This window comes from Molossus molossus, unplaced genomic scaffold (genome assembly GCF_014108415.1).
Source record: "Molossus molossus isolate mMolMol1 unplaced genomic scaffold, mMolMol1.p scaffold_m16_p_13, whole genome shotgun sequence".
In the NCBI taxonomy this organism is placed as follows: domain Eukaryota; kingdom Metazoa; phylum Chordata; class Mammalia; order Chiroptera; family Molossidae; genus Molossus; species Molossus molossus.
In genome coordinates this window covers 36,533,089-36,550,184 of record NW_023425348.1, presented here as the reverse complement: position 1 = coordinate 36,550,184, position 17,096 = coordinate 36,533,089, and the positions used below count along the sequence as shown (strand labels likewise).

The 17,096-nt window shown below is 40.2% G+C and overlaps 1 protein-coding gene across 7 annotated transcripts in view; it reads right to left on the bottom strand.

Annotated features, from left to right (window-relative positions):
* Positions 1 to 17,096, bottom strand: part of DLG2 (discs large MAGUK scaffold protein 2) — a 1,351,614-nt gene that overhangs the window by 61,397 nt on the left and 1,273,121 nt on the right. For all 7 annotated transcript variants that reach the window (XM_036258408.1, XM_036258403.1, XM_036258404.1 and 4 more), the window contains one exon: positions 8,121 to 8,196. In XM_036258408.1, coding sequence (XP_036114301.1) covers positions 8,121 to 8,196 — 76 coding nt within the window. The remainder of the gene's footprint in view (positions 1 to 8,120; positions 8,197 to 17,096) is intronic.

Below are 17,096 nucleotides of genomic sequence, written 5' to 3'. Positions count from 1 at the left end.
GCTCCAGGCTATCTATCTATCTATCTATCTATCTATCTATCTATCTACCTACCTACCTACCTACCTACCTACCTACCTACCTACCTATCTATCTATCTAATCATTTTTTCCCCCTACTGAATACACCTGGTCTCTTCTCTCCTCTCTATAGCTGTTCCAGGGCTCTAGGCCCGGCCTTCTCTGTATCTCCCCTCGTCCACATTATTGAAATGGACTCCTGCTTTTTAGGGTTGCTTCCTTTTGGAAATTTAATCCACACAGCAGCAGAGCACTTTGCTAAAATGCTGCAGTGGCTCTCCTCGCCCTCATGATCTTGCCCCCAATGGACCCTCTGCCTTCTCTGCGGACACGTGCAGCTTTGCTCTGAGGCTTTTGTGCTGAAGTAACATCAAGCTTCTTTGGCTTCCTAGTGTGCACTGAACTATTTCCTGGTTTACGTGTTGTCTCCCCAACACCATTCTTTCTCTCCTTTTATGCCTGGTTAGATTTTATTTATCCTTCAAGCCTCACTTTGGATATTATCTCTTCTAGGAACTTTCCTAGGAACTCCAAGAGAGGCTTAAGTATTCCAGGTCTGAGTGTAAACAGTACCTACCGCTCCCTTCTCACTCAGCACTTTCCAGATTCTTGTTTGTTAACGTGTTTGTCTCCACAGAGCACTGTATGATTCCTGCAGGCTGGAACCATGCCTTGCTCATGGTGTTCTTCCATTGCTCCAGGCAGTACCTGGCACACAGTAAGACCTCAACAAAGGCCTGTTAAATGGAAGCCCAGACAACTGAAAACATCAGAGAGGAGGAGCGCACAACGGGCAAGTATGTTTATTGTTTCCATTTACCATTCTCCTGCCAGCATTAATGAAATAGAAGATTTAGCCTAATTAAGCAATGAAAATAACATCGGATGTCAAAGGTAATTTTTCAGTTTTAGAACTTTTGTATATTTTTAATCCTGATGATGAGGTTGACCAAACATACTCGTGTCAACATATACGAAACAAAAAAGTTGTCTTAAAAATAGAATTAAGCTACAGAAGATAAAAAAGAAAGCTTTATAAATGACATTACATCATGAAAATGAATGTTTGTATATATGTGTGTGTCTGTGGTAGACAGATTTTGTCAGTTATAAATTATACTAAATTTGGTATAAAAGGTTGGAGTTCAATTTGGTAGTTTCAACAGCAGTACTTTTGGGATCTGGGAGGGAGATGACTACCAAGAATGAGTATGCATAGAAATACATAAAGAACACAATTTATTCTCTATTCTGTTCCACAGACTAGCAGTTTCTCCATATAACTTGAAAAATAAATACCCTATGGGGATAAGTGAAATGATGTATGTTTATTTATTCAAAAATATTCATTGAGTTTAGCTGGCTTTCAGGGTTCAGTGGGGACCTTCTTACATGTATCAGGGCAAGACACTCAATTATAGACCCCTCTGAGAACCATCTGCAGAGAAGCCACTAGCATTTCTTTATCTGAGAATTCTCAGTGTGCTGCCCCCATCGTTCTCAGTGGACATGGAGCTCAAGGTCTGGACAAATGTGATGATCACATTGAAAAGAAAATATAATGAGTTAGCAGCTGTCTCCAGGCTGGGCTAGTGATACCGCAGAATCCCCTGGTCAAGCCCTGTCTCAGTTCTTGGCATAAAAATGTTAGTCTGGTTAAAATCACACTGCATGCAATATGGGGAAAGAATTAGAGAGAAAGACCACAGCCAGGAGGACCAGTGAGACACCCTTAGAGGGCCTGGGGTAGGAAGTAATAGTAACACTGAGGAGGAGCCTTTTCTGAGTTTATGAACTCCGAGGGGATATGTTGTCTTTCTGATGTCCATGGAGTGGGGCAGTATGACTTTCCTTGCACCCCTCCTCCCTGGATCTCTAGGTTATCTCTGGACATCTGAGCTCTTAGGCCATCCAAAGACAGCTCTATTAAGGGGATTTCTTTTGCGGGCCATAATGACTTTCCCTTGAAACTCCAAATGTCACTTTGGAGCTGTCACAAAAGCAATTCCTGTAACTCATCCTTGGTGAAGTAAACATAATTCTTGTCTTGCTAACAAAACACTGACTGTCAAATCACTTTGTTGATACATGACACAGTGGCAGGCTCTGTTACCAGCTCTCTGCGTAGCCCAGAGAAAGTTTCTCAGTTTCTTCATCTGTAAACAACATAGTGGGAGTCAATGGCCACAGGGACATTTTCAAGACTCTGAACTGAGATTTCTCATGCCAGCTCCAGTTTGATTCAGGGAGACTGCTGTGACCCTACCACCACAGCTTCATCTCTGCCCACGCCCTCTCTCACAGTTAGCATCTCCTCTGAAAGGGAGCTCAGGCTTTGGAAAAGAAAACATTAGGAACCATTAGGTCAAATGTCCAAGTATGACAGCCCTCTATGATTTCTTTAGCAACAGTTTTCTGTTTTCCTTTCCTCTTGCCACTAATTATAGTTCAGATTTTCAGAATCTCACACCCAGAATACTATAATAGCTTTCTCAAACATCTCCCACTGTTAGTCTCTTTTTTTTCTCCAATCTGTCCTTCCCACATTTGCCAGAATGATCTCTTGGAAACCTACTTTTGATCATTCACTTCTCTTTATTCTAAGGAGGATGAATTGAGCACGGTAGATACCCTGCTAGGTGCTGGGTGCTAGGGGCACAAAGATGAGCACAAAAATGTCCTCTGGGAGTGACGTTTGGGCAATGATACAGGTACATTCAGGTGCAAGCCCAGAGGAAATCAGTAGGTCTGGTTGGATCACAACCCTTCAAATCTTCACTGTCTACACTATAAAGTACACATTTCCAGGGAAATGTAAGGTACCAGAACCTACTTCAGTTTAACTTTCCAGTTGAGGTTTTTTATTTTCCTTCATATATTGTTGCTTGCAATGAATGTAAACCACACTTTACTTCCTCTGTATCCTGTGTCTTATTCCTATTCCACAACCCACCCCTTGCAAATTTTGCTACTCTTTCATGCCCCCACCCCCTTTCCCCCAATTCAAAATCCCTCAGCCTCCACACCAGAATCTCCTCCTCCTCTGAACTTCAGAGCAAGTCTCCTGTCCCTCTCTTCTGGTATGAATAACTTCCTATCTGCAGGGACTCATTCTTTCCCCTGGAACCCCTGCTCCTTCAGGGCAGTGGCCATTGTCTTGGCCCACATTGCCTAGCAAGCTACCTTGTATTGGCCTCTAGTAAAGATTATTAAATTACTGAATGAGCATGTTTGCCAAGACTTGTCCCCTTGTTTGCTCTGGTAGGTCATGACAGAGAAAGTGTGTAGCCCATGCTCAGTTACAAAGATACGTCATTGAAGAAACCGGCTTCCTCCTTTCAGGATTTAAGTTTATGCCTAAATTAGCTTCCCCCCCAATTTTTATTAATTTATTTTTGTTACAGATGTTTCTCCTCCCCCCACCCCAGACACTCTCCTTCCCATCCCATCCCCCACCCCCTGCCAAGTTAGCTTTTGACAAAGCTAAATCCAATTCAATTTATTTCATTGCTCTTAAAAAGCACAAATGTGACATGGGTTGAACAGGGAAGAGAGCATGCTGCAGTGAACAGATTATGAGTTTTGGAATTACACATGGGCTCAGATTTCTTCATCTCTCTAAGCCTCAGTTTCTTTTACTCTCTAAAGATGAAATAAATAATTTCCCTTTGAAATTTTTTAAAAATACGTTTTTATTGATTTTTTAGAGAGAGAGGAAGGGAGAGAGAGAAACATCAATCAGCTGCCTCCTGCATGCCCCTACTGGGGATTGAGCCTGCAACCCAGGCATGTGCCCTAACCAGGAATCGAACCCAGAATACTCAGTCCATGGGACAATGCTCTATTCACTGAGCCACACTGGCCGGGCTTCCCTTTGAGTTTTGCTGTGGTGATTAAGAGATGCATGTAAGCCCGGCCAATGAGGCTCAGTGGTTGAGCATTGACCCATGCACCAAGAGGTCACTGGTTTGATTCCCAGTCAGGGCATATGCCCAGGTTGTGGGCCCAATCCCCACTGGGGGACATGCAGGAGACGGTCAATCAATGTTCTCTCTCATCAGTGTTTCTATCTCTCTCTCCCTCTTTGTTCCCCCTCTCTAAAAATCAATAAAGTAAAAAAAAATTTAAAAGAGATGTATATAAACCGTCTGGGTGTTTGCGACAAACACCCCAACAACTTCAGATCACATCTGTCATCTTTGTTTTGTACCAGCCTGTAGATAAATAGGTTAGTTATTTACAGCTGTACCCGACTTTAGAATTTACCATGCAAAGGGACACATAGTATTGCATACTGCTGACATTTAGTAAGAATATTGATTGCTCTCTCATACTCTCTCCAACATACATTTCCCTCCCTTCAATATTAAGGATTTTTAAACAAAAGTAAACCAAAATTTAGCACAAATCACTTAATACTGATTTTTAAATGGAGAACAGCTCAATTCTGAAGATTATATAATTTCCTAAATGTCTTAATAAGTAACAGAATGACTGATTAGGACATTGATTTAAAAAGCTAGAAGAACAAAGAAGGAAATTAAGGGGGTGATTAAGTTTTCATCACAGGCTAGTTTGAATGGAGACTCATTAGGAACTTAGCAGTGAGATCTGGGGTACTGAGATGGCTCTCAGGAAGACCTATCCATACAGATGATCACCTTGACCTTAGGGGTCTGGGAAGGCTGGAATTATCTGGGTTACTGACACAAATGTTGACTTGTCTTTACAGGTGTAGACACAGACTTTGTGAAGGCACATGGAGTGGACAAAAATTCCAAACATTTCCTATGTAGCCAACGGGCACTTTCAAATGGAAAGCCTCAGACTTCCTCATGGAGACTCTAAGAATTCAATAAGCTTCAAGGCTCATAGCCAGACTTTCCAAGCGAGCTTCCTGACCTTCTAGACATTTTTATCAACCCATTTGTTAAAACTCCCACCACACTATCCACACCATCCATCTGGTGTCCCTGATCTGCTGGGCCTTACTCCAACATGCCTACAGTCTCCACCTTCGTGTTCATGCTGTTCCTATGCATGGCAGATTCCTACTCACACGTCAAGAACTTGTTCAGATGACACCTTCTCTTTGAAGCCCTCTCTCTTACCCAAGCCATAATTAGTAACTCTCTTCTCCTGTCCTCCAACGGAGTAAGGTACAGTATGAAGAAATGGAAAGAACAAATGTTCTGCTGTCAAAAAGGATCTGAATTTAAATCTGACTCTCGCTCCTACTAGCTGTGTGATCTTAGGTAAATTAGTTTATCATCCTGAGGCTCTGTCTCCTGATATAGAGAATGAGAATTGTTAATTCTCTAAATTTATTGGGATTATCTATGATATTGTATTCATTATTCATTTTCTTATATTTTTCCTTGTCAGCTCCTTGAGATGAGAGACTTTGCCTTTTTACTTATTTTGCTGCCCACACAGCACCTAGCACAATGCCTGGTATTTTGCAGCATTTAGTATATATATATATTTTTTTAATCAATGGATAGTTCAGGAAAAGCAACTCAAGCACTGATAAATCAATTAAAGTTCTTCAATGAAGTGCTCTCTGGTCATCCCAGGCCTATTAATTTGAATTCTCATAGCTCTTATCATAGCCTGCTTCACACATACTAATTGATTCTATGCGACTGCAGGATAGTAAACCATGGCTTTCCTCTGAACTTGGGCAACACTTCACAATGCTCTGTGAATGTCATCGAATGAGGAGGTTATTTAAAATACCATCTCTTTCTCATCCAAAGAGTTTTTCTCTTCAGTCTGTGCTACACTTATTCCATGGTACTAGAGACTGAAACCTCTATAACAATGACTTGTTTCTATAGTTCTTGCCCTTGGCTCAAAATGAGTGGCATCTCCTGACCCAACTTCCCCAACTCTCCACAGTTTCTTCTTTCTTTAGTGCACTTTCTCTTAACTGTCTTTTGCATTCTACTTCTGCACTCGCTTGTTCTCATTGATGTATTATTCCCATGGGGATTTGCAAAATTTTGGTTTATTATTTCTTAATTTATTGACTCATGGAAAATTACAGCTAGTGGGCAACTTAAAAATCACTGAACCCAGGCACATTAAATAGAGAACAGTTCTCAGTGTTGTGTTAGCATAACTAATGGATCATGGCATTTTTGTTTTCCTTGCCGAGGTCATATATGGCCTTAGAATTATTTTCAACACACCATTCCATGTAGAAACTATCAATCCATCAATCTATGTAGGAAGTGAAATTTGTCTGATGTACCTGGTGTAGTTCAAAACTGTTATTTCGCTAATGAGGCCCAAGGGGCAGTGGTGACTTAGTCATGAACTGAAACCAGAACCCAGGTTACTTAACCCTCCTGATTTCAGTCCAGAGTTTCCCTTTCCACATGATTACTGCTTTTCTTTCAGTGTTCATTCAAGTCCTAGAATTTATATCCTGTGTATTTGTGCATACTTAATATTATTTAAAAATATGATTAAAAAGTATAATACACAAGTTTTGGTCTTATCAAAAAGGCATCTGGACTTTTGTTGATGTTATAAGATCTTGAGGAAAAAGGGACTATGTTACACTTTGAATCTTTCATGAGTTCTAGCTCTGTATTCGGCACATGGTAGGTATTCAACAAAACATCTTTGATATATATATACAACTATATATATGAAATAAACAAGAAATATATCCTTACATTTTCACCAAGAATCATTGAAAAATCCTATCCCCTTGTATATAAGCAGTGTTTATTTAAAAGGACTTCATGCATGACGACATATACCTTCACCTTTTTTTAGAGTAACATCATATATTTAAATAAATTTACATCTGAATGCTTTAGGGGAAAGTAAATTTTTATGTTAATGAATGGACTGCACAATGACACTTCTACTTAAAAATACAAAAGGCAGTGTTATGGTTTGGGGCTCAAAAATCCTAAGAAATGATAGCTTTTTTTCTTGTTCTTCGTAGTGATATATATTGACCATACTTTGTGGTTCTTTTTAAAACTCACAAACCAGAATTGTTAGGACATAAAAATAAAGGAAAGGAGACAAACAGAAAGAGAATAGGAAGAGAGAAGGGGCCAAAGGTATTTTATAATGTAGCAACAAGATACTAGTACTATCATTTAAAATAGATTTAAAAAGCTGTAACACCCACAGCCAACATCATACTTAATGATGAAAGACTGAAAGCTTTCTCCTTAAGGTCAGAAAACTGACAAATATAACTGCTCTTGCCACTTCCATCCAACACTGCACTGGAGGTTCTAGCCCGGGCAGTCAGGCAGGACCAAGAAATAAACATCATCCAGACTGGAAAGAAAGAAGCGAAAGTGCTCTGTTTTTACATAAGACATGATCTTGCAAAAGAATGACATTGGAACCCTACCTCACATCATATATAAAAACTAACTGGAAATGGATCAAATATCTAAATGTAAGAGCTAAAATGATAAAACACTTAGAAGAAAATATTGACATAAATTGTTATGACCTTGAATTCGGCAATGTTTTTTTAGATGTGATACCCAAAACACAAGTAACAAAAGAAAAAATAGATAAACTGGACCTCATCAAAAGTAAAAGATACGTGTGCATAAATATTTTAATTTTGGTGATTAAATTTCATTTGTCAATTCTCTTCTATGTCTGTCACAACAATCCACGTATTCACTTAGGTGATCCATGTGCATATTTCCATGACCACTGTCTTAGCTTTATAATGTGTAACAGACTAGCCATATTTTATGATGAATAGGTATCTTTGATAAAATCCATCCTTTTAGAACACTTAATTTAAAAGAAAAGAAGTTAAAAAGTGAAAACACCTAAATTATATTTTTTCTTCTGCATTGTAGTCATTATATCACCTTTATTAACACATGATTTCTGCTGACCACTAGCAGCTTTATATCAGGATTCAATACATTAATCATAAATCTACTTCATCAGAAATGACATCACTGCTTTTAGCAATATATTTATAACAATGCTCTACTGTCTGGTAGCTTCAAAATTTGTTTGCTACTGAAAGACTAAGTGTTAATTATAGTTAAATCCATGGCAACAGAGAGAACTTAATGTGTTGATTATGTTGTACCTACCCCTTTTGAATCAATCACACCGGGTTTCGCATTAAACTTCACTGTCTTCAATCGGGCACGTTCCTTTCTTTCCACCCTAAAAAAAAAAAAAAGAAAGAAAATTAAGACTCTATCACATGGCCAGTCATTTATGATTAAGTTTCTCATTAAATGAAGAACACCTCTTATTCTTATCAGACAGCTAAAATAAAATGTGTTCTAAAATATTTCTGTTCTTTTGTTCAGTATAAAAAGTCTTGGTATAATGTCTTTAAGCTGCTAACACGCCCCTTGAAATTTCTGTGTTGCATGTATTGAGACTAACAGTATTTGGACCAAAGAGGTAGAAAAATCAGTATTTGTTATTTAGGTGAATAAATAAATCAAAATGTATTTCAAGAAATCACAACCTATAGAGATGAACACCTAAAGTGGAGATTAAGTAAACTTCTCTCCTCTCCTCTGACCTTCTCACTTCTTCTCTCCTTTCCTTTTTGTCCCCATTTTCTTCCCTTCCCTTTAAGAACACTCGGGAATTTACTATCTTTACTTCAAAACCAAAGACGTTTCAGGTATTCTTGACTTTTTCCTTTTCTCCAATGACCTTCTCCTATCACTCTTCTGCAGATTTTATCATTTACCTGCCATGTCACTTGTTTATCAATCATTTATTGAGTGCCTACCCTGTCTCAAGTAGAAAGCTGGGAATGAGGAAAAAACATTTTAAAAGCATGACTGTAATGAACATGAAGACTGATCATGCTGCACAGTAACACTGCTGATAGCAATGTGGAATCACACATCTCATGGAAAGCTGAAGAGGAGTTGAAAGCATTGAGGTGGGCTTCTTGGAGGAAGTGTCATTTTAAGTGAGACTTGAAGGATGAGAAAGAGCTTGTCAGTAGGAAAAGGTCAAGAATAATTTCCAAGACAGGAGACACAACATGCACCATGACCTGAGGCCATGAGCAAGCTAAAGACTTTAGGATGATTTTGATACATGGTATACACAGGATGGGGAAATGGAGCTGGCGGTGGGGCCTCCTTGTAAAGTCCATACACACTAAGGACTTGGGTTTTTTCCTTGGGAAATCCTCATGAATTATTAGAAGCTATAAAAAGGGAAAGTAGTAGAATAGATTAGCATTTTAAATAAATGATCCCGGTGAAGGAGAAAGAGCTTGGAGGAGGGAAGGCACAGCTGGAAGCAGGAGGCCTGTTTAGAAGGTGTTGCCATAATCCGGGCCAGAATGAGGAGAAATAATAACGAGGTGGAGGAGAGAGAAGGGCTTGGGAAATGTTAGTAAAATAAAATTTCTAGGACTTGTGCCTTGTTTGAAGGCTGTCATCGGAAAGACAGAAATCTAAATATCTCCCTAATTTTTTTTTCCTTTTCCAGTGAGACATGATCATTTCTTCCTCTGTGCCACAATGGCACGTATTTATATCTCTAAATCAGTATTCTCTCGTTTCCCTGTTTGTTTATTCCGCACTGCACACACAAGGCTCTGTGATCCTTCAGAATAAGCTCATGTATCACTCCATAGTGTGTTGAACTAAAATAATATTTATTGCATTGTTTTAACATGACATTTTGTTTCAATGTAACTAGCTCTTATTTCAAAAAATGGGAGAATAAAAGAGAGGAAAAACCTAAATCTACAGAAACTTAATGGTTTCCGAAATATAAACTACTCATAGATTAATAATTAACAACATAATCCTTTTTAACTGTGAGCTCTTTTGTCTTTCCAGCCGAAACACAGTGAGAATCAGGGTTTCTATAGTTACAGAAAGGAGTTTCAGAATATATTTATTTCAATGTGAGAGTAGAATATTTGAGTGGAAACAGCTGAACAAGAATTTTCAAATCTAACTTCAGACATTGAAGCAATATGTTCCAATGAGAGTTTCTACTTGCACCCAACATAGAAGAGTTGAGAGGAGAGCAGGGATGTCTTCAGATAAGGTAAGCTGCCAACTGGAAAGATGCTCACTGACAAAATGCTTTCTCTGAGCTCCTTCAGCTTTTCTCAGTTTCAATCCAAGAGCAAATGCTAATTCATATTCATTTCTTTGGATTTGTCTAAAACTGCTGTTATAGCCCTGACTTTATCCTGTTGTTTTTTTTTTTGCATCAACAAGGCTAATTATGAAAAAGACTAGTTAAATAGATGTTGCCAAAATGACTGTAGCATACAGAGAATGCATAGTTATTTGATCAGGTTGTGCAAATTCTGCATAAATCCACAGAACTCATGTGGGCCCTGAACATGCATGATATTAGTCTCAGTATTCTGTTCTGAAATTTTTTTGGCCAAAGCATTCCATCCCCCCCCCCCCCCCCCCATTGTTCCTAAATTCATTCTTTTCTAATTTCTTAAGAAGTGCCCCGTTTAGGCCATTTTTAATGGCCCATCCCTTAAATCTCTAAAGGGTCACAAAGAATGTTGTCAGATAGAACAGACAGACACACACGTGCACACTGACCTAATATTTAACATGGTGTATTATTAATTTTCAAACAGGCAATACAATAAGTAAAGAACCATTTTTAAAGCCTTACTACATAGGTGGCATGGTTTGGTTCACTCATGAAGGAAGTTGGGAAGTTTTGCTTTTTACTTGGGTTGAGAGTTTCATTAATAATAATGATGATGACATAGAAGTAGTGACTAAAGTTTTAACATATAACTATTAATGAAAAATTTCTCCATATTTACAGGATCTCATTTGCTCCCCACAATAACCAAGAGATGTAGGTATTATCAACCCTATTTTATGACTGGGCAAGCTGAGACTTGAAGTTTACCCCATTAGAATGTGGTAGAAATAGGGCCAGAACATGCTAACAGCTAAACTTTGTGACTGTCTATATCCACTCAGTTTCAGAAACAGCATTCAAGGACCTTCCATACTTCCCCTTATCCAATGGGAATTCTCAAAAAACAAAAACAAACAAAAAAACCACACACACACACACACACACACACACCAAAACCTGGTATTGTGGTTGGGTCCTACATAGTTTTTTTTTTTTTTTTTTTTATCATCCTCACCCGAGGACACTTTTCCATTCTTTGTTCAGGTAGAGTGGAAGGGAGAGAGAGGGACAGAGAGAGAACCATCGATGTGAAAGGGACACATCGAGTGTTAGCCACCCACATGACCAACCAGGGCCGGGGACAAACTGCAACCGAGGTACGTGCCCTTAGCGGGAACCAAACCCAGGTCTCTCCGGACCGCAGGCCGACGCTCTAACCGCTGAGCCAAACCGGCCAGGGCGGGTCCTACATAGTTTTAAGGCCAATACAATTTCTTATTAGTCTGGGCTGTGTTTGTCACAAATGATAAAAACCCCTTCCCTTGCACCCCATGTCCCTGATGTCCTGAATTAAGTAAACCGTCACCAAATTCAACATGCAGTCACTGAGATAATATAGTATCTTGATAGCCTTGCCTCAAAATTCAGAATTAATTTGCTCTTAACACTGAAATTCAGATTAGCTAAATGTCTATTTGCAACATTATGTCACTAGCATTTGATTGATATCTCTCTTCAGCAGTCTTTTTGTATTCACTGACCCCCCCCCACACACAAACGTCTTGCTTTCCTGACACTGAGGCCCACATTGACGGCCTCTTGGAGTTCTCTCCAGACCTTCCTCCTCGGTAGTAGTGGCTATGGCTCATCTTTTCTTCCTCACCTGCCTCAGTCCCATCCTCTCTCCTAGGGCTTCCTGGGATGCATGTGGATAGTTTATTGCTGAAATGAGAGTTAACACTGGGAAATAGGGCCCTAAATAATGCTATGTTTTTCTGATCACCACAAGCTCAAAATCTGAAGACAGGAAAATATCCATCATTTGTGAATGCACTAAAGTATTAGAAGCTATTCTAAGCACTTTACCCATATTATCTATAATCTGTACAATGATCCAGGGCTTAAAATAGAGCTGGGAACATAGTAGGTACTTAATGAATCTTTGTTGAATGAACGAACGAATGAATGAACCCCCAAGGAGACTACTAGTTCTTGACCTAAATGTGAAAACCAAGGCTCAGAGAATTTGTGACTTGCCCAAAGAGCCAGTATTTCTGGTAGAAAGTTATTCACCATTTCACGACCTTTCACTTGGTCAATTTAGCATCATCTTCTCTAATTTTACTAAGTAAGACTCCTTTGGCCGAAACAGGTGATATTAAGGTCTATAAATATTTACCTAAGGAAAAGGCAGACCAAACAGAGATGAGAAAGACCACTGTACTTCTCTCACACTCAGGAGAGGCAAGCAATTAATTAGATTGTTTAAGCAGAAATAATCCTCTCCGCCCTAGTTTGGTCACTGACCAAAATACTGAAAATATAAACTGGATGGCAAAATTTGAGCAATCAGTTGTGACACCTAGCATCTCAAGAGAGCACCAAATGGTCATGCTTTAATGAGCCCAACTGTCTCCCTCTGCCCTCTCAGCCAATTCCCATCTGGCGTTTTCAGGTTCTAGCCAACCACATAATGAAGTTAGGCGTGGAGCACTGGATGGTGGGAACATCGTTTGGTGCTGGGTGTTCCTTTGGCTGGGCTCCACCAGGCCCTGTTGCAGGGAGAACTGAAATGCCATCCATGTTACTGGCCACAGGCTTGCTGCAAAGGCGAGGTGAGTAAACCCGTATGCAGTGCCAGCTGCAAGCTGTCATCCGAGAGCCTCGGCGACCAGTCACTGTGGGGCGGCGTGTAGAGATTTGGATTGGAAGACTGTGGAACAAATCTCAGCCTTGGCCACTCACAAACTAGGTTGTCTCAGAAAACTGAGATGCTATGCTAGGAGCCCAGGTTTTGCAGTCACACAAGCCTGGGTTTGAATTCTGCCTCCACTGTTTACTAGCTCGATGACTCAGGGAAGGTCATTCAACCTCTTAGCATTTCAGATTTCATGTTGTTAAAATTAGAACATTAACACAGACTTCAAAAAAAGATGGAGAATGTTAAATGAGGTAATACAAGAAAGTTATTTAGCACAATGTCTGAAACATAGTAAGAACTCCTTCATGGCAAGGGCTGCTGGTATACTCTCGGTGTAGTGGAAAGCCATCTTACCACCAGAGAGACCTGGGTTCAGCCAGTGGCTGGCTGTGACCCTCGGTGTCTTTATAAGGCTTTTGTGAAGATTAAATGAAATCATATATTTGAAAGCACCTGGCACAATAGTCAGCGCTGTCATCAGATGGAATCCATCCCTGTCTGCTGCCCTTTCACTTCCGTGATACCTGCTATGGACGGATATCTGTGCCCTCCACCCCCACCTTGCCAATTCATCTACTGAAGTCCTAATTCCCAATGTGATGGTATTTGAAGGTGGGGCTTTTGGGAGATAATTAGGTCAGGAGGGTGGAGACATTAAAAAAATATTTTTTTCTTTATTGATATTTAGAAAGAGAGGAAGGGAGAGGGAGAGAGAGACAGAAACATTGATGAGGGAGAACATTGACTGGCCACCTCCTGCATGTCCCTCACTGGGGATTTGGCCCACAATCAGGACAAGTGCCCTGAGGAGGAATCGAACTTGGTGCATGGGTTGATGCTTAACCACTGAGCCACACCGGCAGGGCGGGAGGATGGAGACATTATAAATGGGATTAGTGCCCTAATAGAAGAAGAGACATAAAAAAAAAAAAAAAATCTCTATTTCAGCCATGTAAGGATCTAGTGAGAAGGCCTTGTGCCAACCAGGAAGAGGACACTCATGTGGAACCCAATTAACCAGCACCTTAAATTTGGACTCCCAGTCTCCAGAACTGTAAGAAATAAATGTCTATTGTCTAAGTTACTCGGTTTGTGGTGTTTTGTTATGGCAGCCTGAGCAGAGAGGGGCAGTACTTTTATTTATGATATAGCTCCCATCACAGTGTAGCTGTGCCATAGCTACATGCTGGTCCCATAAATGTTGGGGTCCAGGCAGTGGCCCAGTGACAGCCCTTGGCACCCTGATACTGCTCAAGCAATGCTTGCTGACTTAAATTTTGAGAAGTCTTACTTGTGTAACTTTGGGAGGTAGGATTGCAGATGTATCAAGACCATTAATTCAGCAGCCTGGATTCAAATCCCAGTTCTGTCACTTACCAGCTGGGCAGTTTCAGGCAAGTTAACCAGTCTCCTGATTTATAAAATGGAAATAATAATATCACTTCCTTTATAGGATTGCAATGAGGTTTAAATAAGTTCATTGTAAAAGGGCTTAGAACAGTGTCTAGCATGTTCTAGGAGTATTTTGGTAAATAAAATTCATTCACCATCTTTAAAAAAATGGAAGGGGAAGGCAATAATTTTCATCTTGGTTTTACTGGGATGATTAAATGAAATCATAATAGAGAAACATTTCTGTAAAGGGTAATGTCACACACTGATGTTATCTGTTATGAGATTTTCCCATATCAGCTCCACTAGCTGAAATATACTCATCAAAGGGGCTAGAGAGGAATCCTTAATTCTAATGGTAAATCATATTTGTACCAGCTGCCATTTCTTATGAGCTACAGTTTTAAGATGCTGAATGTGGTATGAAATGAGGGTGCCTCATTTAGAAGAATTTAAAAGCGGCTCACAACAGGCTCATGATGGATTTTAAATTGTGTTACAATATGCAAAAGAACTCTTTGTGAGATATGATTCTAAGTGATTTTTATTTCTTCGTTATCCTTTTCTAAATTTTCCATTTTTCTACAATGAAATGTGTTACTTTTATAAGCATATGAAACAATAATAGCAACATTTTTGGAAAGAATTAAAATCCTAAGGAGAAAATTTTAAGGAGATTCATTTACAGCCACACACACACATACATTCATGTTTGCACACATACCCACATACATGTACACACATGCACACATACACACACGAAGGGGAACTACTGCACTCTCATGAGATACAATACAAATAAATATCAACATTATATTCACTAGACAGACTTCTTTTCCAGGCCAGCTGTAGTATGGTTGTTAAAATGGTTTTTACCCTAAAAAGAAAGACAACTCACAATGGAAAATTACAAGAGGAACACCATGGAGACTCTTTCTTGGGGAGAAAAGTGTGTAATCCAACAGATGAAGGAGTATTGACAAGGCTGGTTAGAATCACAGAACCACAGGGTTAAAAAGGGGCTGAAAATCATACAGTTCAACTCTCATATCCAAAGTTTGAATCCCTTTTACAATTTTCCCGACACTGGATCTTCTATTATCAGAATCACCTGGAGACACTTATAAAAAATACAGATTTCCAGGACCCACCCCAGATGGACTGAATTAGAATCTGAGAGTGTGTGAGGTGTGGGGGCACTTGGAAGAGGTCAGAGAGGCAGGGGTGGGCATATCTAAGTTTTCATAATGTTCCTCTGGAGTGAAAATCATGATCAGGTTTACTATCTTCCCAGGTAATCCATACCGTCTCTAGGCAGCTCTGACGAGTAAAAGAACTTGAACATGAGCCGAAGTCTATTCCCACACAGCTTTCCTTCCTTCACCCATTTCATCCTTGGGGCTTTTTTCTACAGAGCAGCCCCTCCGACAGCTTCGATTAATTAAATCAAACCAAATAAAAATGCACGTTGCCTTGACATTTTTGTGTGCGAAGTAAATGGAAATGGAGAAACACAGAATATAAACGAGGGCTGAGAGAAATGCTCTGAATACGAAATCCTTCAGAAGACATTACAAGCCATGGTACACACTCCGAATGTCCTCTCAAAGCAATGTGAGGCAATTACTCAGGAGCCCAGAGGTTTAGAGACCCAGGGGAGTGTCTGCCGGTGCAGGATCCTTAGGCATGGGCGTGGGGGTGGGGAGATCCCCTGGAGTTTCAGTTGCTTCTGGGTGACTCAGGTCCCCACCCCCAAACGTGAGGAACAGTGGGTAAACTGCCCTCCCCCCACATTTCTTTCCAGGCTGTGTGGACACAGGCAGAGAAAGATGGGAGACCAGTGTTTTTTTGGGTGCAAATGCCCCACAGGGTTATTCTTCAGTGTAATTTACATCTTCCCACTGTGGTTCCTTCCGGGTCAGTCTCTGGATCACGCTTTGTTCAGCAGCATAGCACTTACATACTCGGCCTCACTTAGGGTTTTCACAAAGGTATTTGGGGTGTCTGGATATGAGGGAGCCCTTTGAGAAACCTGCAGCTTGAGAACAGTTGGTGACTGCTGTGAATAACATTACTCCTGACTTTGATTTCTTACCATATCTCTTTTCTAGGGTGCAGGTGATTTGTTTCTCAGACAATACCTGGGGGAAGGAGAGTTCCTTTCTGCCGGTGATGAGTAGAAGCTGCGGGGATGATGGAGGAGTTAGCTGTTCTGAAGTATATTCCAGCTTTTCCAAGCAGAGTTGAACAAATGCTCGGAAAAGAAAGAGCATGATACTCTTGACTTAGGAAACTTAGAACTATCTGTGTGGGGTGGGGAGTTGTAGGGTAGGGTGGGGAAGGAGTAACTGAAAGAGTGAAAAACAGTTGTGAACCCAGTATTTCGACCTCACCCGATGTTTGGCAGCTTGCATCCCAAGCATCGGAATTTGGAATGGAGGTTTGTAGCTTATTTCCTTCGGTATTGGGAGGTAATACATAGCCAGAGTCTTAGCTTAGTAAACAATTACTTTATTTGGCTTTTACCTAGCCTTTCTAGGAAATTGTTAAATGTTGAACCTTTGGAATAAGCCCTCCGAGAGTGTAAATCAGCATACAAGCTGATAAGCATAATCTCGAAAATGTGAATGTATGTAGAAGTTTTAGGAAGGCAGTGTGAGCAGATCCTCTTTCTTCCTTCCTGCCTTATCAGTCACCAGTTTGGGTGAAACTCTAATATGAAGAGAGTGAGAATATTTACTTCATGTCACCTGTCACCACTAACAATTTCCCTGCAGACCGACTGTCCCGCTCAACGAGATGTTTTGTGAAGAGTTTGCCACATGTCCATCTTCCCTCATCTCCACTCCCTGGAGAGCTG